We start from the raw sequence: 24,523 nt of genomic DNA, 5'->3' as shown, positions 1-24,523 counted from the left end.
GGAAGAGGTAGAAACAACAGCACTGCTTGTTGATCCACAAATAAGTAGGTCTGGAGGGAGGGGGCGGGGTGCTGCTTGGCTAGAGCCCAACTCTCTCTGTGGTGGGTATGGGAAAGAGACCCTGCAGAAGCTGCCCCCAAAGCCAGAGGGATGAGGTCACTACAGAGAGTACAGACCGCATTGAATTTTTACTGTCTATTTGTGGGTCCCTCTTCTTCCTCCCATTTCTCAGCATTGGCATTAACCATAAATAGTTATGCAAGAGGAGTTTCAAGCCCGAGAAACAACAATAATAGCAAGAATAATGCCATTTACTTAACACTTGCCACAAGCCAAGCCCTATACCGTATATTGTATACAGATTATCTCATGTAATCCCTACAAGCACCTTCCATGAAAGGTGTTATTACTGTTCCCATTTTATACATGAGAAAACTGAGGTTTTATGACTTGCCCAAGGCCTTATGGTTTGTATATGGCAAATCTTGTTGAGCCCAGGTTGGTTTGACACAAACTTGGATCCTCTTTTATGCTTAAAGAATCAGGAATATTGGGCTGGGAACTGGTTGCTGGGGAGGTGGTAAAAAATGACAGGAGCTGGTGTAAACATGTTGAATTTAAGGTGACAAGAGTCCCGTAGGCAGCAGGAGGTGGAACAGGGGAGTTTAGAAGCAAGCACAGGACTGGAAGTGGAGTTTGGGGGCTCATCTGTAGAAGAGGGCTCAAATGAGACCCCTGGCCCTCTGTTCTGGACCCTCTCTCCCTTTATGTAAGTGACTCCCAAATCAAGGTCTCCTGTCCAGGTCTTTGCTGACCTTTTTTTGTAGAGTGCTGTTTTCAGAGCATGGATATCAGAGTCAGGCAGGCCTGGGTTTAGTGATTTACTAGTTCTGAGACCTCAGTTTCCTCATCTATAAAATGGGATAGTAACAGTACCTATGTCATAGTTCTATTGAGAGGATGATAATCGACATTAAAGCACTTTGCACAGTTCCTGGCATGTAAGTGTTTGTAAATAATAACTTTATTACTGTTATCTTCGACTGCTTAATGGATGTTTTCACTTGACTACCTTCCTGATATGTTAAACACATCACATTTTAGTCTGGCATTCAAGGCCTACCAGAGTCTGGCTGTAATGTATGTCATCAATCTCGCCTGCCTAAGCAAGAGGTAGGAGAACCTAACAGCCAACTCGTCTACCCCATACTTTGAACTCAGGATGTACCTCACTGCCCTTCTGCTGATTGCACTGTTTTTGTAGCCTCGATTGTCCTGGTAACCAGGGAGTGGGAGTTATGGGAGCAGGTTAAGCTCAATGTAAAGAACTTCTTAATAGTTCGAATTGTTCTACTTCTAGAGATAATGGGCTCCAATCCCTGGAAGTGTCCGAGGAGAAACTGAATGTCACAGTTGCTCTAAAGAGATTCATGTACCAGAAAAGCCATTGAACTAGGTGATCTTTAAAGTCCCCTCCTCTTCAAAGTCCTTAATTGTTAAAAGTAGTATTTTTAAAGCAAAATATAAAATGTTCGGTTCATCTTTTTGAAAATTAAGGTGACAGGATTTAAATGTTAATGTAGGAATTCAACCAATAATAGAGATATTTCCAGCTCTCTATCATGGCCAATTAGAGAAAGACAATGAGAAGAAGAAAATAGAAGAAAATGGGAGGAAAGACAGGAAAGAAGTAGAGGGGGACAGTGAAGAGGGGAAAGAGAAATGGAGTCACAGAGTCGGGAAGAAAGAAGGAGAGAGAGTGCATAAGGGGTGGACAGCAGGGTTTCTGGAGAGAAGAAGCCCCAACTGGGAGAGAAAATGCTCTGGAGGAGAGAGTGAAATAGTATCGTTCCACTCTCCTGATCTTGAGGTTAGTCTTCAAATAGGGCTGTGTCCAGTCTCTAGAGACTCCCCGATAATCTGGGGAGCGTCTACAATCCCAAAACTGGCCTGGTTCCTTCCACATGTCCTCAAGGACACCAGCCCCATGCCAGACACTCTGAGACATACAGGGCCGGGTCGTCAGGGAACTGTGTGCACCCGCACCTCCATTCCAGCTGAGTCCTCCGTGATCCTTAAGAGAAGAAGCCTCACCGTAGCGAGTGACCAGAGCTCCAGGCTGGGTCTGGTATCTAGGTCAGAGTCCATGGCCTCTTGGCACCGTTGGGAGCAGTAACTTTCATTCCTTCGTCTCCCTGGTGCGTGTGGTCAGTTAACAGAATTTCCATGAGCTGGGGGCATTTGGTAACATAAAGATTGGACCTGCAGGAAGCGTTTAAGACTAATACATTTGCATCAGAGGTTCTGGGATTCAAGTTATGTTGGGGCTCAGCAGGCCTTTTGGTCCAGTGTTGGGTGTCTCTTGCTGTGTGTTGGCTGGCGGAGTGTATTATCATATTGCCCTTAGTCATCTCCAGCCCCCGGATAGTGCAAGACTGGATGAAGTGGCTGTGATAATGTTCTCATTGTGCTCTGAGGACTAGGAGGAAGGGCCTGGAATTCAGCGGGAGAAGGGTACCCCCTCCCGTCTGTGCCCTGCCAGCCTGCGGTCCCTGGCCAGTCTGGGGCACTTCTGGGGCCAGCTGGGCCTGAGAGCTGCTGAATCAGGTAGCCTGAGTAGATAAGAAAATGGTCTCGCTTCCCACCAATCCAGCCCTTCAGACATGGGAGCTGCACAAGGCAGACTCCTGTGCTCAGAGCTTATAGGGCACCTGTACTGGTGCTTTGGTGTATATCTAGAATTTTTAATACCCCGAGGAATTCCTGGGCATTAAATCCTGGTCAGACTAAAGACTTACTTTCTAGTTGTCTCCTTTTCCTCTCAGATGTACTTAACTGAGGGGTGCCAGGCCCTGGGTTGAACTGTTTCTGCGGTGGTAGGTAATGGACCTCCAGGCTTTCTCCTTTCTTCAAGTGAGCCAGCAGAATAATAATAACAACAACAATTGGAATAATAACGGTAGCTACCATTTCTTTAGTGCATGTTTAATGCCAAGTACTCGCTGTATTCTCGCATTGTTTTATTCAGTCTTCACAATAGCACCATGAAGTAGTAGTGTTTTAATCTCCATGTGACAAATGAGGATACTAAGACACAGTAACAACGAGAGAACAATCCAAGGTCACATGCCTGTGAAGTGTTAGCACCAGCATATGAGCCTATGTCTGCTTGACTCCAAAGCCCACCATCTTCCCCTCCACACTGTATCACCAACTCAGAAAGGAAGGCTTCATGCCAGATCCCTGGCTGATAGGCCCCAGTGGGAGCTCTTGTCTGCTGAGATGCTTAACTCAGCTCTGTCCTTCCACATGATGCAAACCCCCAGCCTCTGACCTCAGCCTAGAGCCGTTCGTTCATATAATCAGCAAGTCTTTTTTAACACTATGACCAAGAATACAAATCAGTAGATAGGGTTAACTTTGTCTTTAAATTGTTTAAGTTTCTGGAATGAATCACAAGAACTCACTAATAATGGTTATCTCTAGGGATTTTAATAGGAAGGGGGCTTTTATTTTTCACTTTATAGGTTTTTTACAACAAGCATATATTACTTTGTTAATTAAACAAAAATATATCTAAAATTTTTAAAGGGGAAAAATATATAAAAGAAATGTGTTAATACATGGTTAGAAGATTGGCTTAAATGAATAATTGAGGGAAATCCAGAGTTGATAATAATTTTTAATGATACCCAATTATTGGTAATCCTGTGACTTTGGACAAGTCACTTCCCCTCCCAGGGATTGTAGGAAATGATCGGTAGATGATTCCTTGCTTTCTGCACCATTTGCCTATTCATCTTGGAAGCAGCGGGTCAGGAGCCCAGGGTGAGAGAGCAGCCTGGATGAGGGGCAGTGAGGGCTGGAGAGGAATGACCAAGCACTACGTGGAAGCTGGAGGCTGAATGACCCAGGATCTGTAAAATACTGAGTTTGCACTTTATGGACCCTTAGGTCTCATCCATTGCTGGCTTTGTTGCATTCTGTTGTCTGGCTGGGTGTGCATCCCTGGTGCTGGAGAGAAACCCTTTAGCACAACACAAATAAGTGAGGGAAGTAGGGGAGAAAGACAAGGTAAGGATCAGATCTGAAGTGCTCATGGTTTTCTTACTCAAGTAGATGGGCTGATTTTCTTCTTCCTGCTTGTCTCCAAGGTGGACTGAAGCATTACTGGGCATCCGTACCCTGTCCAGTGCAAGGCTGGAAGTAGAGTTCAGCTTACCTCACTCCCCAGCCAGTATGTTTCCTGATCTCTAATTGTTCCTTCTTCTTGACGAGAGAATTACTAGCATTTGAAAGACCATTTATGTAGTTTTTTGAGCCATCCAAGGAGATGCAAGGCAGGAAACTCAGACTCAGTTTCCTGATTTATGTTCCCCAAGGCAGAGAACCACTGAAAATAGCACTATTCTTCCCCTCACCATTGTCTCTTTCATTTCTTCTTTCCTTACTGCTGGTTCCTTGAGATCTATAACCAGTGGCCACAAAAGGAGAAACAGGTCTGTGATGGTAGGCATGGCCGTATTTCCAAAGAGGTGGGAGCCAGGATTGTTGCAGTAGTTGTTTTGTTTTGCTCTTTGTGATGAGTGGTGGGTAAATGTCAATCAGGTACTGAAACAGCAAGTAACCACTGACATTTGATTGTACATTATCATTTACCAGGTAGTTCCACATCTATTATGCAACTCACCATTCTTACCCAAAGCCTGCAAGGTTAGTGGGTATTTGCCCCATTTTACAGATGAGAAAACTGAAGTCCAGGAGTTGATGCCCTAGATTTCTTAGCAAATAGGATGGTAGAGTGTGTACCAGGATTCAAGTTCTCTGACTGACATGCCCAGTGCCCTTTATATCTTTCCACCACGGAACTTGTGAGGTGGCCCTTCCCGTGAGCATTCGGGTTTCAACCTCTCTGGGGACCCTAGTGTTACTGATGACCTCCCCCCCCACACGCAGTTAAGAGCTTTATCCCACTCATGTCAGAGGCCCCTATAAACACTTCACACAGGCAGAAGCATCTTCAGCAGAACCCTGCCTGTTTCATCTGGAAGAGAAAGAAATGGTGCCCTGAGCTTTCCTGATGGTTCCTGAGTTGGCAAGGGTGCTAAGACCAAATGTTGCTTTTCTCCAAGGCACCTTTCTGCCTGAACCCAGGAGAAGCTGTGGAACAAGAAAAAGGGCACTGGACTTGGAATTAGGAGGCTGGTGTTTAAATACTACTTCTGCCACTTACTGGCTCCATAACCTCAAGCAAGTCACTTCACCTGTCTGAGCCTTAGTTTCCTTTTATGTCAAATGGGGATCATACTCGTTATCTCATAAGGTTCTTGTGATGATGAAATAGGATGATTAATGCAAAAAGGACCTAGCCCAGCCACAGGCACATGGCAAGTTGCATCTGAGACTCCTGTCTCCTGCAGAATGTCATAGATTAGCTGGCAGTGGCAACACAGAGCCTGTTTGGCTTCTCTGTAAAATCATCCTTGATGATATCTCATCAGAAGGGTGGCTGTCTGGGCCTGGCTGTCTCCATTCTGGCTTTCCAGATCAGCACTTAATGAGTGCTGGGGTCTCCTTTCTCCTCCTGATTTTGCACTTCAATTGCTCCTGGAATGGGAAAAGGTGAGCCTCTGAATATCCCAAGCTGTATCTGCAAGCTGATATGGTCCCTGTGGTGATCTTGGCTGTTAATTGTCACAGCAGCTGACCTGCCTCTCATACCTGGAATCAAGGACCCTAATCGAATTGGGAAATTATTTGGAGAGTGCATAGTCAATATAGGAGCAGACACACATACCGATTCCTTAATTATGAGACTCCAGGCTTAGAATTCTCCATCTCCGGGCCTCAGTTTTGTCATCTGTAAAGCAAAGGGGGTTGGGGTGATTCCCTGAGGTCACCTTAGTTATCTGGTGATTCGTTTCCCTCTTGCAAGAGTCAGACCGTGTCCTTGGAGCTCCCAGCCCTGTCTTTTCCACCCCACAGCCTCTGCTGGCCTTTTAGTTACAATGGACATATTTAGAACCAGTAGAACCAAACCCAGTCCTGTCCACAGGCCCCACCCACCTGGACTCTTTTGCCCTGAGACATCACAAGGGCAGCATTAACTGGGGCAGCTAAGAGCTCTAGGGAACTTTTCCTGGGGACTAGAAACCCCATATTCTGCTTAGTACCCTCCCAGCCTGAAGTGGGCCCAGGGATTTGAGGCATCCCTGTCCCTCCCTGCCCTCCTTGGGTGATTAAAGTTAAAGACAGAGATCTCTGAGGAAAAGGAGGAGACGGCCACTGGTATCCTCCGAGAAATGGGGGAAAGCAAAAGCAAAAAAAAAAAAAGCTGTTTCTAAGCAAAGAACTGCAGCCCTGCATGACATATTTCAGATGGGGGGTGGTGAAACAGGCAGCAATGAACTGAGACTGGGGAGAAGTGGGCACTGAGGCCCTGCACCTGGATTGGGGCCCACCCCCAGATTTCGTGCCAGGACCAGCCCCGTCTTCTAGCACAAGGCAGGTTCTGTCAGGCAGGCTTGGCTGACAGTGTGGGCTGGGCCGGTGGGCAAGACTTGGCGAGAAACCGATAAGGCACATTCGGTTGTCATTTAAACCACATCTGTGTTGGGGCAGGGTTAGGCAGAGAAGCATAGGGGCAGTGGACATATGGAATGGGGTGATACGGGCAGTCAGGCATCGTCCAGGAACTCTCTTCATGGAGCCCAGGTCCCGGCCAGAAGGAGACATCCTGAAGCGAGATGTCCAGGTTCAAGGAGGAGGTTTAACACGAAGGCTGATGAGCAAGAATCAGCACAGAAACCAGCCCTGGGAATCATGTCACGGGGGCGGCAGTGGGAGGAGGCTTGGAACTTGGAGGCCCTGGTAGTCTTGGCTGATGCATCAGATTCCAGGCCTGATTGGCAGCTCAGATTCTGCCTGACAATGTCCAAATGGGTTTCTTGAGCTAGGTGTGGGCAGCTGGAGAAGGTGTGGGCCGAACAAACAAAGAATTGTTTTGAATCAGGTCCATCTCCTCACTTTAAAATGACCAAAAAAAAAAAGCATAAAGGAGCATTTTGTAAAAGGAGAGATCAGACCTTTGCAAGCCTACCACAAAGGTATAGAGAATATAAAATAAATGGGAGGCTCAATTTTATATCTCTTATTAAGCAAAATTGAAAATCATGATAATACTTCATGACTATGACATTGTAATAAAAATGGTTCCATTATTTATTGCTGGCAGTGGTTTAGAAAGGTAACTTGACAGTATGTTCTAAGATATACGAAATGTTTATAACCCTTTGTCCACTCCTGAAATTTCCTTCTAAGAAAGTCATCTAAAAAAGCAAAAAATTGGGAATTCCCTGGCAGTCCAGTGGTTAGGACTCGGCGCTCTCACTGCCGAGGGCCTGGGTTCAATCCTTGGTCGAGGAACTAAGATCCCACAAGCCACGCTGCTCGGCCAAAAAAATTATATGCACAAGAGTGATTATTGTAAACATTTACCAAACAACCAAAATATCTTATAATGGGGGTTAATTAAATATATTATAAATCATCCACTCTAAATTATGCAGTCATTAAACATATAATCATAAACCTTATGGAAGTAACAGGAAATTCTTGAGATATTTGATGAAATGGAAATAGCAGGACATAAACTTATATTTATACCATGTCTATAGATGTGAAAAAATGATGTGTGCCTGTGGAAAAATCTGGGGAAAAAAGCTAATTAATTAGCTATGAGGAGGAATACATGAATTTTTTCCCATTTTGTTTTATTTCTGTGGTTATTTGATGTTAGTACAATATTTTTTTCTGAAAGCGGAGAAAGACAATAAAAGGTTAAAAATGTGTCCCCAGAATCCTTTAATGAACTGTGAGGTATTTAATCCAGTACCCCTGAGATAATACATTCCATAAATTTATTACCTTCTGTAAACAAAACTTCTCTTTGTTCTAAAACTCAAGGTACAAGCTCTTACTCTCTGTACCAGGGATTGATTGGAAAAGCCTGGAGCTTTCCTTTTCACACCTGTTTTGATGGTATAATTTCCAGGTCCATCCTCTTAACCTTTCTTTGTCTTTGCCAACTAAAGAGTCCTATTTTTTTAAAGTCTCTTATAATAGCCCTTGCATGGTTTTAGCCGCCCTTCTCTGGATCTTCTCTCTCCTTCAAGTCCCCGGAGATGCAGCAAGGGACTACACACAGTACTCCAGATTCAGCTGCATCATAGTTTTATATTAGGGTAGAATGATTTTTGTTTTGTTTCCAAAAAGCCTTGGTGATGGTGCCTGGCCAGATGCTATTAGCTTTTTTAGCTGTGGCAGCATATTAAGCCAATGTCTTCTGGGAACAATAGAGAAGTACTCCCCCTCTTTTCCCTCTGTTTTGGTTTATAACTGATCGCTCACAGCTATCATTTAATGAGTAGAGCGAAGATTACTTTTTCCCAAAATGTAAAACTCTAACTGAAGCTCATCTGCCATTTTTCGGTCAGCTCACACGGCCTAGAAATTCTCCTGCTTTTTACCACCTGCAAGAATCTGGGGGCATCCGTGAAGTTGGTATTTCACCTGTGCACCCTTTCTTGCATGATTTCTGATGGAAATCAGTACCCCCATTTAACATTTGGACATTTTTCCACCTAGAGAGGTGCCTGTTTATTTCTGTTTCCTTTCCCTCATCCCCCTCCCCTTTCTCTGTCTCCTCACCCCCTCCCCCATGTAACTTTGAGTAACCTCTGATGTAGGACCTTGCCAGGAGCATTTTAACCTCTAAAGTTCTGGCCACTGGCTTCCCCATGGACTGAAATAATCTATTTTGTCCCTGAAGGAACTCTTGGAGATTAGTCAGACATGATTTCCTCTTGCTGGAAACATGTTGCTTTTCTTTTGTGCTTCCTAAAGCACACCACACATTGTCTGCAGTAGGAAGAGCATGGGCTTTGGAGCCAGGCAGACCTGGGTCTGGATTCTTCATTTAAATTGAACAGCTGTGATGTGACCTTGGATGGATTACTTAACCTCTTTGAGCTTTCAGCAGAAAAATGATGGTGTTAATAGTATGCCACTTAAAACATATTGCACAAGTCACCTGGGGGTCTCGGATGCTGATTCACTAAGTCTGCGTAGGGCCTGAGATTCTGCATTTCTAACAAGTTCTCAGATAATGCTGATTCTGGGGACTGCTAAAAGCAGTGATTCCCAAATTTGCACACTGAAATCCCCTGGGAACCTTTAAAAACCACCGATGCCTGGACCTCACCACCTGCCCCCTCCATTTCCAGTTTAACTGGCAGTGGGATGTAGCCTGGGCACTGAGCCTTTTAAAAGCTCCCCAGGTGATTCTAATGTACATCAAAGTTTGAGACTCAATGCCTAAAAGGTTATTAGCAGAAGTAAGTGTGAGACACCTGGCACATAGCAGGTGCAAAGAAAAGAATGGTTTTCTTTCTCTTGGTGCCTTGCCCTGTGCTTCTCTCTCCATCCTCATCCCCAGTCTTTACATCAGGTAGGAAAAAGCAGGGCATCAGCTGTCGCCCTGTGTCTTCCTTACTAGAGTCTCCTCTAGAGCATCTGGCTTGGGAGTTCTCACTGCAGGTTGTGAGGGGAAGGGACCAAGATAACCCTGCCATGTGGCCTGGCACTGGGAGTTTTAAAAGCTCCCCAGGCTATTCTAATATGCAACCAATTTTGAGAACTAGCGTCTTTCTATTCGGTGGCAAAGAGTGAAGAACACTAGGGCCACATAACATGCCAAGGGAAGCGTGAGGACTCAGGGCTGGAGTGGGCAAGTGTGTCCTAGGATGGGGGGCCAGGCCAGACACCAGGTCCCCCCAAATGCCGTTACAATTAGAGGGATCAATTATACAGGGCCTGCAGCAGTCGGGGGCTTCCTCTGTGGACAAGCAGAGCTGCTGCCTTCCTCCTTCCTCCCTCTTCACACCCAGCCCATCCCTCCTGCCAGGCTTCCCAGATGCCCAGACCCTGCTTCTCTGCCCCTTAGCCAGTGCGTGTGGGTTGACCAATTGAAGGAGAAGCTGAGGTGAAGATCCGGTTCTGCTCTGGATGAGTGAGCCCAGAGAAAGGACCTGGAAGCCCCCCTCTGAGGCTACCCCAAGGAGTCCTTTCTGTTCATCAAACATATTGAGCATTTACTGTGTGCCAGGCACTGTGCTAAGTCCCAAGACTCAGATCCGAGTAAGACATGATTCCTGACCTGAAGGAGCACACAGAGGAGACAGGATGTAAACAAATGATGGGACAATATGGGAAAATAGTAGGAAAGTGTCCTAGCTATTGAGGAGGCCCAAGGGAGGAAATGTGCAGAGTTGAGGGAATCAGAGAAAACTTCCCAAGATGCTCAAGCTGTGTCTTGCAGGAGAAGTAGCCGTTTTCCAGGTGGATGTGAAGCAGGGAGAGAAGCCTGGTCTTGTGAAAAGGCACAGCCCACTCAGGGGGCTGGGATTCTTTCGGCAAAGCTGGAGCACAGAGCACATGTGGGGAGTAGGTGAGACCAGCCCACGGGGCCAGTAACTGCTACACACTTTGTGGTTCATCCTGTAAGGAATGGAGGCCCTATCAATAGTTTGCACCAGAGGAGAGGCACGTTCAGACTTGTGTGGTTGGCGGATCCCCTTGGGTGTCATGTGGAGAGGGCTGGAAGGGGAAACTGAGGTGGGGGGAGATCCTGGCAATGATCCAGGTGAGTCACGGGGACCACAGTGCAGTGAGCCATTGTGATGAGGATGAAAAGGAGGGAAGGAGGTGAGCTGTACCAAGAAGACAGACTTGATGGGATTTAATGACTGGCCAGATGAAGGGGGTGAGTGAGCTGCAGGGCGGGGACTCAGGTGAGGTGGGTAAGGTGCCTGGGGCACACAATTTAAGGAGTCACTCATGCAGAGGGTGGACAAGTGTGACCGTGAGAGAGAAGGAGTCTGTGCTATGGAGGTGGGTGGATGGTGAGATGTCAGCCAGGAACAGGGCCTGGGGGAGGTACTAGTGCAGCCCTGGCTACGCTGCCACGGGGAGGGTGCCTTGCTTGGCAACAGCTTCCTCTGAGGCTGCGTGGGGCAGCTCTGACTGGCCCTGCTTCACTCAGTGTCCTCTGTCACCCTCACACAGCCCAACCTCTGACCCCACAAAAGCAACCTTCGACCCCTGTCCTGCTCTGTCCTCCGTGACGGATGGTACAGGGACCCCCTGCTCCCCTATTCTGCCAGCACTCCCTGCTTGGAGAGCCCTCAGGCAGGTCAGTGGCTCAAGGTGATTTCAACCTTCCAGGAGGCCTGGGATGAAATCAGAGGACAGCTGGCGTGCCCCGGGCAGCACCCTCTGACTAGCAATAATGAAAATGCACTTTTTTTTTTTTTTTTTTTTTTTTTATTTATTTTTGACTGTGTTGGTTCTTCATTTCTGTGCGAGGGCTTTCTCCGGTTGTGGCGAGCGGGGGCCACTCTTCATCGCGGTGCACGGGCCTCTCACTGTCGCGGCCTCTCGTTGCGGAGCACAGACTCCAGACGCGCAGGCTCAGTAGTTGTGGCGCACGGGCTTAGTTGCTCCGCGGCATGTGGGATCTTCCCGGACCAGGGCTCGAACCCGTGTCCCCTGCATCGGCAGGCAGACTCTCAACCACTGCGCCACCAGGGAAGCCCGAAAATGCACTTTTTAAAATTAATTAATTTATTTACTTTTGGCTGCTTTGGGTCTTTGTTGCGGCGAGCGGGCTTTCTCTAGTTGCGGCGAGCAGGAGCTACTCTTCGTTGCGGTGCGGGGCCTTCTCATTGCGGTGGCTTCTCTCGTTGCAGAGCACGGGCTCTAGGCACTTGGGCTTCAGTGGTTGCAGCACGTGGGCTCAGTAGTTGTGTCTCGCGGGCTCTAGAGCGCAGGCTCAGTAGTTGTGGTGCACGGGCTTAGTTGCTCCGCAGCATGTGGGATCTTCCCGGACCAGGGCTCAAACCCGTGTCCCCTGCGTTGGGAGGTGGATTCTTAACCACTGCGCCATCAGGGAAGTCCCTGAAAATGCATTTTAATGTAGTCACAACTTACACAGTTTCCCCTAGTCCTTTATTATTTAAGCTTCAGATTCAACCAGCACCTATGGAATGTCTGTGCCAAGCGCTGGGTCGGGCTGGGTGTGCTGCACACAGCGCAGGGGCTCAGTGAGGAGACTGGCGTGGAGCTCAGATCTCACCCTTGTTAACTAGCTGCATGACCTGAGGCTAGTTGCTCTCAGTTTCTTTACTTGTTTCCTGGGGTCTCTCTGGGGCTGAGGATGGAGACACCTGGCAGGTAGCGGTAGCACTCAGCAGATGTTTGCTGGCTTTCCTTCCCGGAGCAGAGGTGGCTCCAGGGTTATGGACGTGAGAGGTGACGGATAACTCGGCCGAGACCTTGCAATTGGTGGGTAGAGCCCAAGTCTTTCTGGCCATCTCCAAAGCTCATGCTGCTTCTGGGGCCCCATGTGCCCCTTAGTGCTGCAGAGTCTTCTCCCTTTGGCTTTTCTTCTGTTTTCCAGCTGAAGATTAGAGCCTTTCCTGCTGCCTGTGTGAGAACCCCCCTCCTGAGTCAGGAGCCAGTTACCTAAAGGGCCGGGCTGCCCAGTGACTGTATCCGGTGTCTCCCCACCTCCTAACACCAGCTGGGTCCTGTTGCCAGGATTAGATTGCCGCCCGCACTCCCTTCCCAAGCATGGTGAACCAGCCTTCCGTATATCCAAAGCAAAGCTTCCATATCCAAAGCAAACAGATCAGGTGCCCTGTATTCTCTGAGGGATTCCCTCTCTTTGTCTCACCTAATGGTCCTGCTGAGAATGGGAGCCTTGTGCTGGGGCCCAGGAGGCTGGAGGGGAAAACTTCATTCTTGGTGAGGGTCGTGAGGCTCCTTCTGGGACACATCTTCTGTCCCCTCCTGGAAGGACCACAAAACAGAGAAGCCAGACCTCTCAAGCTGGGGCTGCTGTGGCCCTTTGAAAAGCCCCAAAGCCCATCTCTTCACCCCTCTGTGTCCCTAGGCCATGGAGAGCAAGCTGCTCATCGGGGGCAGGAACATCATGGATCACACCAATGAACAGCAGAAGATGCTGGAACTGAAGAGGCAGGAGATTGCCGAGCAGGTAGGGCTGGGGGCTTCAGGTCCCTGGGTTGGGTGGGAGGGGGCACATGGCCTTGAGGTCACACTGGGGTGCTTAGGGCAGTGAGCCATCATGGTCTCAGGATCCCTGGAATTACAGTGCTGAGAACCTAAGGCATGCTGCCCTGCATCCCATGGGTCCACTGCCCAGGTGGTCGCTCTCCATGATGATAGCCTCCGTAAGGCACCTGGTACTAATTCCTGGGCCTTCCACAAAGGTGTGAGTCCTTTGCCAACTGCAGGACTGTGTCCTAAATCATCAAGAACCACAGTTTGTTGGTCTTACCAATCAATTGTGATACTACATGGGAGAGGCTGAGGCAGCTGGAAAGCCAGTATCTGGGCATCGGTATACGTGGTTGACACCCCTGCAATGCCCCAGCTGTTAGGGCTGAGGTCTCCTTCCACGGGGGGCAGTGCCTTGGCAAAAGCATGGCCATATGAGCTAAGAAGAAGGTCCAGAGAGGCTCCATTAAGGATGGGGTGGGAGCAATGGATGTGGGCCATGGGGTGCTCCCTGCTCCCTCCTGGCCCCTGTGGTCATGACGAAGCCAGGTTCCGTGCTAGGCAGAGCTCCCTGGGGCTTCCCCAGTACGTGCCGCTCCACTGAGTCCCATGCCCTGCCCTGGCCTAGAAACGCCGCGAACGGGAAATGCAGCAGGAGATGATGCTCCGAGACGAGGAGACCATGGAGCTCCGGGGCACTTACACGTCCCTGCAGCAGGAGGTGGAGGTCAAAACCAAGAAACTCAAGAAGGTGAGATGCCACACAGAACTGGGTCAAGGTGTGTAAGGGCCTGGCAGCCTCTGCCCGAGACGTCACCTGCCTAAGGGGAGTGTGATTTAGCGACCCCTCCCCACTTTGCTTGAACTGCCGACCCCCGGAGTTACATTGCGTGGGTGCTGGGGTGAGGAGCGGGAGGAGGCGGGGGTCCGGTAGGGGTGGAATAGAGCCTTTTCTCCCGGGCCAGGAGGGGCCTGATAGGCTGGGAACACTTCTACTTCCACTCTCCAGGGTTGCCATCCTCGTGGTCCTGGGTAACTTCCCCCTTTACTCTGGTGTCACCAGTGAGTCACAGTTTGGATAAGCAGGCACAGAGCAGGCCAGGGGAGTGGTGGGGAAACCTGAGGAGACTGGAGCCTGGGAGAGCTCAGAGAGGGAACACAGGGCTCTCCAGGGATGAGAATATTGGCCGCCAGGACCCTGCAGAGTCCATGGCCAGGGAAAGGCGTGTGCATGAGCTGAGGGCCTAGGGCAGGAAGCGGCAAATTCCAGTCTGGATTCTGCGAAGAACCTGGAGAGCCCTTAGACTGCTGAGTTGGCTGCCCCAGAGCAGGCCAGGCAGAGGCCCAGCTACAGTGGCAGTTTCCGGGGACACACCTTTCAGTGGGTTAGGAGTGGGACAAGAAGGTTGGAGCTGCCCTCTGCACCCCTACTTTTGAGAGCCGCTGGAGAGGCAGGAGTAGGATGGGTCACCTTCCAAACTGGCTGAGGCTCCCTTCCTTCCCTGAGCCCTGGACAGCAGTCCTGATACTCGCGTCCTGATTCTGGCTCTTCTGTTACCTCGTTGTATGACCTTGAGCAAGTCTGTGCCTGAGTCTCCTCACCTATAAGAGGGGGTGTTGGACCAGAAGGTCCCTCGGGTCCCTTCAAATTTGCACATTGCACGATGTGGACAGCAGCTGAGAGAGCAGGTTAACAGGCCACAGTGTGGGAGGGACAGGGCAGTCTTTAGAATAACCCGTTCCGATGGATGGTGGGGCAGGAGGGAGCTTCAGAGGTGGGCCCTGGGCTCATCCTGGACTGAGCTGGTGGACCCTGAGCCTGCAGCTGTTGGGACCCAGGCTGGGTGAGCAGAGCCCCATTGGTTGCCACACTGCACAGCCTCTGAGCTGCACCTGTCCCCACCCAGCTCTACGCCAAGCTGCAGGCGGTGAAGGCGGAGATCCAGGACCAGCACGATGAGTACATCCGTGTGCGGCAGGACCTGGAAGAGGCACAGAATGAGCAGACCCGGGAGCTCAAGCTCAAGTAGGGCCCCTCCTCTTTCCATCTGGGGCTCTCACAGCCATCCCGCAGGCCCTGGGCCTCTCCCTGACAGGCTCCTCTCTTTCCTGAAGGCTTCATTCCAACTGTCTCCTCACCCATGTCCACGCACCTTAGGAATAGAATGTATCTGAGGGATGGGGGAGGGCCCCATTGGAGTTTCCTCTACCTCCTGTTTCCTCCTTCCTCTCCTCGGCCTGCATTTGATGAACCCCGCAAAGTGCATGCCGGGTGCTGCCCAGGAGTAACTCCTAAGGCCCTGAGTCTATAATCTTTACATTAGAAACTGTGAGTTTCAAGCTCTATTATTTCTCTAGGGATTCCCTCCCCCCGACTTTTTGGTTTTTCCACCTTCTCTGTTCCCTCTGCCTCTTTGCTTCTTTCTTCTCATCCTTCGACCTTCATAGACACTGTGTGGTCTCATGTGGTCCCCTCTCTACCTCATTCCTGCTCCCAGGTACCTAATCATCGAGAACTTCATCCCCCCTGAGGAGAAGAACAAGATCATGAACCGGCTTTTCCTAGACTGTGAGGAGGAGCAGTGGAAGTTCCAGCCCCTCATGCCCGGTGGAGCGTGAGTCTTTCACCCGTTGTCTGGGCCTGGGGACTCGCCAGCTCGCCCCCAGCCCGGGGTGGCCAGGGGCCCGGGGGAGACGGAGGTTTAAGCGGATTGGGGAGGGCTGGGAAGGATACAGATGGAGGATGGGTTTCCCAGGACCTAATGTTGGGGTCTCCATGAAGGAAGGAGTGTCAAGTACAGTGTCTCATTGGTCTGGGATGCAGAAAATACTAGCTGGCTAACATTTGGCCAGTCTGGTGAGTATTCATTTGTCAGATGCCAGAAACAGCAACAACAGATAATATTGCCAAGCACTAACTACGTGTTGGACACTGTAGGAGACTCTGCAGACGGAAGGTAAATCAGACACAGTCAGAGCTCACAGTCCAGTGGGGAATACAGAAAAGTAATCAGATCAAGAAATGATAGAGATGTGAGGTCTTTGTAGCCTCACTCAGCTGGGTGATTCAGCATTTCCACCTGTTTCCACATCCTAGCTCTTAGGTAACAGAGCTAAGCGCATTTAGCTCTGGGTGTGCATTTCCCTCTGCTGGTGGCCATGAAGAACAAGACTGGATATTCAAACCCAGCAGAGTGACTACCTCACCCAGCTGGACCACTGTCCCTTCATAGAAAATCTGTGTACAGAGGTGCTCAGGAGGCCTGACACCAATGCACTTCCCTAGAGATTCTTTGCTCTATCTATCCTAGGAATATTAATGCCAAGATAGGGCAGGAGTCTCCCCAAAGCTGGGGTGGGAAGCTAGCTGTAGAGGTCTACAGCTTCTCACTGGAGCAACAGATGCCTACTTAATTTGTCTGCTTTCTGAAGGGCTGATCCTACGCAAGGCAACACTACACAAGTTTGTAAGTGGCAAGTTCATGAGTAAAGGACTTTTCAATGGCATCAGTTTGGATTTAAATCCACCTTTCCAATCTAAGTGGAGGCCTGCAGTAGTACATCATCTAATGCAGAAGTTCTCCACCCTGGCTGCAACTAGAATCACCTGTGAGCTGGGCTCCAGAGAGTCTGATTTAAAGGGTCTTGCATGGATCCCAGGACTTAAAAAAATTTTTTTTCAAGGCTTCCAGCTGATTCTACAGGAAGCTAGGTTCAAAAACTACTACTCCAGCACCATCTGCTGGAGGAAGATGCTGGTGAGGCTTCTGCTTTGTAGAGTTATTTTGTGCTTACAGAGTTCTTGAGTTTAAAGTTTGTAGGTGGAGGAATTTCTTTACATTGGATAGAGATGGGATGAGAGAAGCTGTGTGTTTTTTAAAAATTTTTAATTTTGAAAAGCAAGAATAGTACAAAGAATTCCCGTATACCCTTCACCCAAACTCCCTGGTTGTTAGCATCTTGGCACATCTTGCTTTATTAATCCCCTCCTCTCAACCATTTGAGATTAAGTTGCAGACAGTCAACCCTTTACCCATATTTCCTAAGAGTGAGGACATTCTCTTACATAACCACAGTACAGTGATCAAATTCAGGAAATTCTGTTACCTCAATAATGTCCTTTACAGCAATTCCCCCACTGGCTCACCTGCGATGGTGCATTGCATTTAATTGTCATGCCTGTTCCATCTCCTTTAATCTGGAACTGAGAATGTTTTGAAAATTTCATGCTTCAGAGGAGTTTATTCATTTCTCAAAACATTGTCCCTGCAATTTTTTCTTGACCACCTAAGCACACAATCCAGACTTCAAAGCATGATGGGTGCTTTGCCTGAAGCTAAGATAAGCTTTCTGCTTAATGTTTATGAATTTCCATTCTTTTTTTTTTTTTTTTTTTAATTTTCATGCTGATGCTGATGCCACACCATCAGGAATTCTTTTTTTTTTTAATTTTTATTATTAATTAATTAATTTATTTTTGGCTGTGTTGGGTCTTCGTTTCTGTGCGAGGGCTTTCTCTAGTTGCGGCAAGTGGGGGCCACTCTTCATCGCGGTGCGCGGGCCTCTCACTATCGCGGCCTCTCTTGTTGCGGAGCACAAGCTCCAGACGCGCAGGCTCAGTAGTTGTGGCTCACGGGCCCAGTTGCTCCGCGGCATGTGGGATCTTCCCAGACCAGGGCTCGAACCTGTGTCCCCTGCATTGGCAGGCAGATTCTCAACCACTGCGCCACCAGGGAAGCCCCCTGAATTTCCATTCTTTGTTCTGTTTTTTTTTAAGTTTACTTTCTTCCTTTTACTCGAATAACTTTTAAATTAAAAAAACTTTTAAATAACTTCTCTTTCTCTTTTTTTTTGCAAAAATAAAATGGCTTGCATACACTGAAAAACCATTCACAGATTTTTAAAAATAAAACAGCTATCTTAAAATAGCACATGTTAAATAATTTTTAGAGTAGATACCAGTAACAACTTTTAAAAAGAAAGAAGTCCTCCAAAATATAGATTGGTATCTTTGCTCACTGTTGAGTTATTGCCTTTCCTAGCCTCTTATCCCTCTTTTTGCTTTAAAGGTGAATTTGTGCTCCCTACATGCTCTTTTCTGGGCCTCAGAACCAGAACCTTTCTGGGCGGAGGGAGTTGCCTGTGATGTTCTTTTCCCACCTTTCCTTTCTCTTCTGATTCCCCCCACCAACCTTCTTGCTCTCGGAAAGTAATGCAAAGAGAGAAAGAGTCAGTGTTTTCTTTGCCATCACGAAGCCTAAGAGTTTGGCTCTTTCCTCAGAAGCTGCTTGTGGGGAATTCCCTGGCGGTCCAGTGGTTGGGACTCCACACTTCCACTGCAGGGAGCACGGGGTTCATTCCTAGTCAGGGAATTAAGATCCCACGTGCCACGAGGAGGCCAAAACAACAAAGAAACAAATAAACAAGAAAAAAAAAAAAAAAAAAAAAAACGGGCTCAAAGCAGGCAGTGGGCTTTAGCTTACGCTATAGTGTTTTCTTTCCCATAACTCTTCGGGAAGAACTGGTCCCGACATACATACCTCTTTGACTTAAATCTGCACACAGTTGCTCCCCAGCCTGCATTTGTACATTTTCTATTAGCAGCGCTTCTAACTGGATCCCAAATGGACTGTGTTCCCTTAAAATTTTATATTAAAATTGTAAAGATATACATTTACAAGCTTTTTCAAAATTATGGTTAAGTATATTCACAACTTAAACATGCTGTTTTATACAGAATATATATGTACCTCCTCAGAATACAGAGAGTATATACTTTGTGTAGAAAATATCAAAATATATCTGGGTAAAGGCAAAAGGTATTAAGGCAATTGTGACATCCCAGTGTTCTCCACTGTACTTAAATACGGTTGATATAAACAGGTATTATAGATTTCTTTAAGAAAAATTCCAATAAATAAATTACTTCAAAAAGACATTAATAAATACCAGGTAGTCAACTACATGCTATTCTGAATTACTACTACAAATTATTTTCTTTTTTCTAATGTCACTTGTCCATTGTCTGATAACTGCAATAAATAATATTTATCTCAGAACTTAAAAATAAATCACAAAAATACAAAAGAAAAGTAATAATAGGGCTTCCCTGGTGGTGCAGTGGTTAAGAATCCACCTGCCAATGCAGAGGGCACGGGTTTGAGCCCTGGTCTGGGAAGATCCCACATGCCGCGGAACAACTAAGCCCGTGCGCCACAACTACTGAGCCTGTGCTCTAGAGCCCGTGAGCCACAACTACTGAGTCCTTGTGCCACAACTACTGAAGCCCGCTCGCCTAGAGCCCGTGCTCCGCAACAAGAGGAGCCACCGCAATGAGAAGCCCACGTACTACAAAGAAGAGTAGCCCCCACTCGCCGCAACTAGAGAAAGCCCACACGCAGCAACGAAGACCCAACACAGCCAAAAATAGATAAATAAATAAATAAATTACAAAAAAAAAGAGAAAAGTAATAATAGATCTAGGAAGTTTTTATACAAAACAAATTTTTAAAATTACTTTCTAATGGGACTTCCCTGGCGGTCCAGTGGTTAAGACTCCAGGCTTCCACTGCAGGGGGCACGGGTTTGATCCCTGGTGTGGGAACTAAGATCCCACACGCCACACGGTGCAGCCAAAAATCCTCAAGCTCTGACAGCTCAATAAATTCATTTTTAAATAAATTCAATCTCAATAAATTCATTTTTTTAAAAATTACTTTTGTATAGCAGCAGTTGGTGGTTAAAATAAAGTAAAAACAATTCCCTCCTAATTGGAATTCCCAAGTATGATAGTGACTCAGCACAGAGAGCCCCAGGGTAGCATCACGGTGTAAGAGTCACTGGCCTGGATCTCTCAGATCTTTTGCCCCAAGCCCCTCCTTTCACAGCGGAAGGCTGAGGGTGGGCAGGTCCTTGGACGCAGCTTCCCGCATTTCGGGGAGCCCTGTCGACTGAGACTGTAGAACAAGTCTGCCTCTCTGGGAGGATTGGGTCCCACTGTTTGCAACATAACTTAATCAGGGCTGAAAAACCTCTTTCTTCCCAAAGCATATTTAACTAATCAAGGCATTGTCCCATTTGCTCAATTCAAGCGTGGAATATTTTGCTTCAGTTTGGCCTGTGGTGTTCTGGGGATTAGAGCACTGAAGGCTGCTCAAAAGGAGAGGAAAAAAGCATTGTTGGAAAGAAATTACCTAAAGTCATACTGTCCCTTTAGAAAGCTTTTGTTGGAAAAACGTTTCCCCTCTTCCACTAGCTGCAAGCATTTACCCCACACACTCTTCCCCGCGCCTCTCTTTAAAACAAGGAGTTATTGTCGGGGAGCTCTTGAAAACACACTCTGTATCAACTTATTTTGGAAGTCTATCCCTTTTTCTTTTTCCTCCACTATCTCTAGGCCACTGCTAGTTGATACACAATAACTTCAGGTGAGGTCCCTTCCACAATCACAAACAATTTTGTGTTAAATTTACTTTGCAAGACACATTTCTGCAGCCAGCTCTAACCATAACTATTTTACAAATATGACCTTTTATTTTTGGTTACTCATCATGGACCTTATTTTTAATTGTGTTTATATAAAACTGTCTTCTAAGGATTGTATATTTGGCAATGTCTGTAGCCCATGGTTTACAGTTGACAAAATTCTATTTGTAACTTTAGCCATTTGTCTTTTGCAATCCCTGCTATCCTAGATTCTTTTCAAAGTATCATGGTGCAGTAGAAAGAGACTGGATTTTGGATTTAGAACGTTCTGAATTCTAGTCCCTGCTCTGCCTTGAGAAGGTTTTTTTAACCTCTCTGAACCCAAGTTTTGTCACCTGCAAAGTCGGGATAATAAAATTAAAAAAAAAAAAAAAATCCCTGCAGGATTATCAAGATTGCAGTGAGATAATGTGTGTGGCGCGTGTTGGAGGTGGGGTGGAGGGCGTGCCAGGCCAGTACCTGGCACAGAGGAGATGATCCGTAAATGGCTGCAGTAGTACCAGTAAGCCAGTACGATAATTGTGGGCACTCCAGAGAAACCAGTTTGCCGTCATGCCTTACAAGTGCCATAGAAGGACAGTTTGGTTCGTTGCTTTTGTTCTAGATTTTGATCTTTAAATCAGGCTGCCTCCAAATATAGAGAGAGAGAGCATTCCTTGCTCTAAATGGAATCAGGATAGAAAGTTAAACTGGTTTCCTTTCAGAGGCAAAGTTTACCTCAGTCAGAACATGCTCAGCTCTGAGTTGAGTCCCTAGATTCATTCACAGGCCCGTGACAGCTGAAAAAGAATCTGAAACAGGGAGAAGTTTTTGCCTGCCCAGGCAGGCCATGTGCCGTGTGAAGGGGAACTGAGAAGAGGAGTGGGAGTTCAGACATGCAGGGGGATGCTACAAGGTGGACAATTAACCTGCAGGGAAGGAGGGATCCAATCATGGAGAACAGTCCGATTTGCTGTGTCAGGTACTTGTAAAGGACCTAGAAGGAAAACACACCCTGATGTTGGCTGCCGGTTTTCAGAACAGGAGGGGAGAAAGGTGGTGAGCAGACAGAGCTGGTAATGAGATTGGGGTCAGCCTCTGAGATGGGACTGAGAGAGAACTTTTTAATATTAAGAGGAAAATATATATAATCTCGTGATAGAAGCTATGTGGAGGGAGGGTCGTAAGAGAACTCTGAGGATCTACGATGCACAGGATAGCTGTTGTGGGTTTCTTTCAAGAGGGGTGGATACTTGCAGAGCCAGGCCTCCACTCTGGGCTGTCAGCCACAACCTGCTTACTACAGAGGGATCAATCATGGAAAGTAGGCCTGAGGCAGAGGAGAGAGTAGATGGGAAGCTTGGTGTCCCAATTACAGACTCCCCTCCCCCACCCCCTTCTTCCCACCTGCCACCCAGAATAGCCCTGGCATCTTTATTGGGTCAGGCTGCCAATTCACACTGATCCACTGCTCTGCTCACCCAGCCCTGTCCCCCTGTCCTGTTCCCAGAGCCTGCAGCCTTCAAGGCACACTCAGGCCCAGGCTGTTCTGTGTGCGCTCCTGAAAGACAGCGTGGCATCCTAAAAGGAGTATTTGGGAAGAATCAATTCCGAGTCTCTTCCTAATTGTATGATCTTGGACACAAAAGCGCTTTCGCTTTTCTGAGCCTCAGTCTCCTTGTCTGCCCTGTCTGCACCTCAGGAGGTTGTAAAGTTCAAATGGGATGCACAGATGCACCTTATAAATGATAAGTTGTTATTTTACTGATTTTCCCACTCCCCTCCCGCGGTGCTGCCACTCTCCACATGCACAGCCCGCCCACCTTCCAGAGGGTCCATAGCAGCAAAACCAGCTGGGGCTTCTACAGCCTCATCTTCCTTGTTTTCATCTCTGAAGAGGAGTCGGCAGGGACCCTAAGTGGGATCCAGCACTCTTTTATATACACTTGGTAAAAAAACCTCTGGGAATGTGGTTCTCGTTACTCTCTGTGGCAGAAGGCGGGCATTGTTCCATCGGCGCCTGCATGGCTTGTTCTCCTTTTCAAGGACAGAATGTCCTATCTCTGAATTACTCAGCCTGTCTCTTCTCTTCTGTCTTCTGTCTGCCTTTTGGCTTTTTTCGTTGCTCATCTGTATCCCTGTTTGAAATTAGCAAGTGGAATTGAGAATTAATAATCATCACAGCTGCCACGTGTTGAGCCCTTGCGGTGTACTGTGCTAAGTGCTTATCTTGTTTAATCTCAGCAATTCTGTAGGATAGCGGTGAGATATCTGAGGCTCAGAGATAATAAGCCACTTCCCAAGGTAACAAAGTTGTAAGGGGTAGAGCCAACATTCAAACTCAGATCTACCTCACTCCAAACCCTGTATTATGTTTTTTAGTGGAAATAACTTGTTTTCTTTCCTATCTTTGTTTGTTTTGAATAATAAAATACCTCACACTCATTAAGTTACTGAGAGTAAAAAGTCTTAACATACCATGAGTTGGCCAGGATATAGAGCAATGGGAACTTTCTCGTAGGTATATAGCCACTTTGAAAAGCAATTTGGCAATTTGGTAAAGCTGAAAATGCACATCGGAACCATTCCGTTCCTGGGTATATACCCCAGGGAAACTTGAATATGTACTTCAAGATACCTATACAGAACTCTTCACAACAGCACTGTGTTAAATAGAAAGGGAGAGAGAAAAAGGAATTGAACTAGATGTCTATCAACAAGAGAATATATAAAAAACATATATATATAAAACATATAAAATGCTATATTGAAACCTTAAGATAGTCAATATAGTTAAACTTTAATCATCTAATCTAGAGCAGCATGGATAAATATAAAAGACATGTTTGTTGGACACAAAACAATATAGTATGTATACCATACAGTACAAAATTTAGAAATAGGCATACAGATACCATACATATTGTTTATGAATATCCACATATATAAATAAGTATAAAAATATGCCTGACATTGATAAGCACAAAACTCAAGAGAGTGATTAATTCTGGAGAAGGAAAGAGATGGAGTCTTAAAAACTGTGTCTACATTTTATTTCTTAAAGATTTGGTGTTAAGTATAATAAAATGTTAAGATTTGACAAAGCTGGATGATAAGCGAACAGATATATCTTATTTTCTATGCTTTTCTGAGTATTTGAAATAATTTATTAGATATAAAATTAACAATACATTGTAAAAAATTTAGATATTGCAGAAAGGCATAAAGATAATAAAAATCACCCATAATCACTCCATCCAAAGACAATCATTGTTAACATTTTGTTGAATATCCAGACTTTTTTCTAAGCATCCACGCACGTACACACACTTCTTTAAAAACAAAACAAAAAAACTTCATCTTTTTATTTGCTTTTTTATTTAATATGTTGTGGAAATCTTTTCATGTCTACATAGAGCCATAAGACAATTTAAATGACTACATAATATTCCTTCACTTGGCTGAATAATAAACTGGTCCCTATTGGTGCACATTTGGGTTGTTTCTAATTGTTTGCATTTGTAAATAATATTGCAGCAAACATCTCTGCTTATAAATTGTCCCTATCTCTGATTATAAATTGTCCCTATCTCTGATTATTTCCTTAGGGAAATTCCTAGGAGTGGGAATTTGGGTCAAAGAATATGCACTTTTTAAAAGCCAAGCCTGGGAGTTCCCTGGTGGTCTAGTGGTTAGGGTTCGGTGCCTTCAGCACTCAGTCCCTGGTCGGGGAACTGAGATCCCGCAGACTGTGATACACGGCCAAAAAAACAAACAAAAAAAGCCAAGCCTGAGTTTTGTTTTGTATGTTTTATAAATGATACCTTTATTGAGATGTAATTCATATATCATAAAATTCACCATTTTAAAGGGTATAATTCAGTGGATTTTAGTATATTCACAGAGTTGTATAACATTACCA

The 24,523-nt window shown here is 46.6% G+C and overlaps 1 protein-coding gene across 3 annotated transcripts in view; it reads left to right on the top strand.

Annotated features, from left to right (window-relative positions):
• KIF3C (kinesin family member 3C) overlaps positions 1–24,523 on the top strand; it is a 33,077-nt gene that overhangs the window by 5,841 nt on the left and 2,713 nt on the right. For all 3 annotated transcript variants that reach the window (XM_061168790.1, XM_061168791.1, XM_061168789.1), the window contains 4 exons: positions 13,013–13,114; positions 13,766–13,888; positions 15,045–15,163; positions 15,636–15,752. In XM_061168790.1, the coding sequence (XP_061024773.1) occupies positions 13,013–13,114; positions 13,766–13,888; positions 15,045–15,163; positions 15,636–15,752 (461 nt within the window). The remainder of the gene's footprint in view (positions 1–13,012; positions 13,115–13,765; positions 13,889–15,044; positions 15,164–15,635; positions 15,753–24,523) is intronic.

This window comes from Eubalaena glacialis, chromosome 14 (genome assembly GCF_028564815.1).
Source record: "Eubalaena glacialis isolate mEubGla1 chromosome 14, mEubGla1.1.hap2.+ XY, whole genome shotgun sequence".
NCBI classification, from domain to species: Eukaryota; Metazoa; Chordata; class Mammalia; order Artiodactyla; family Balaenidae; genus Eubalaena; species Eubalaena glacialis.
The sequence above is the reverse complement of the archived record's forward strand: the minus strand, read 5'-3'. Positions and strand labels throughout refer to the sequence as shown.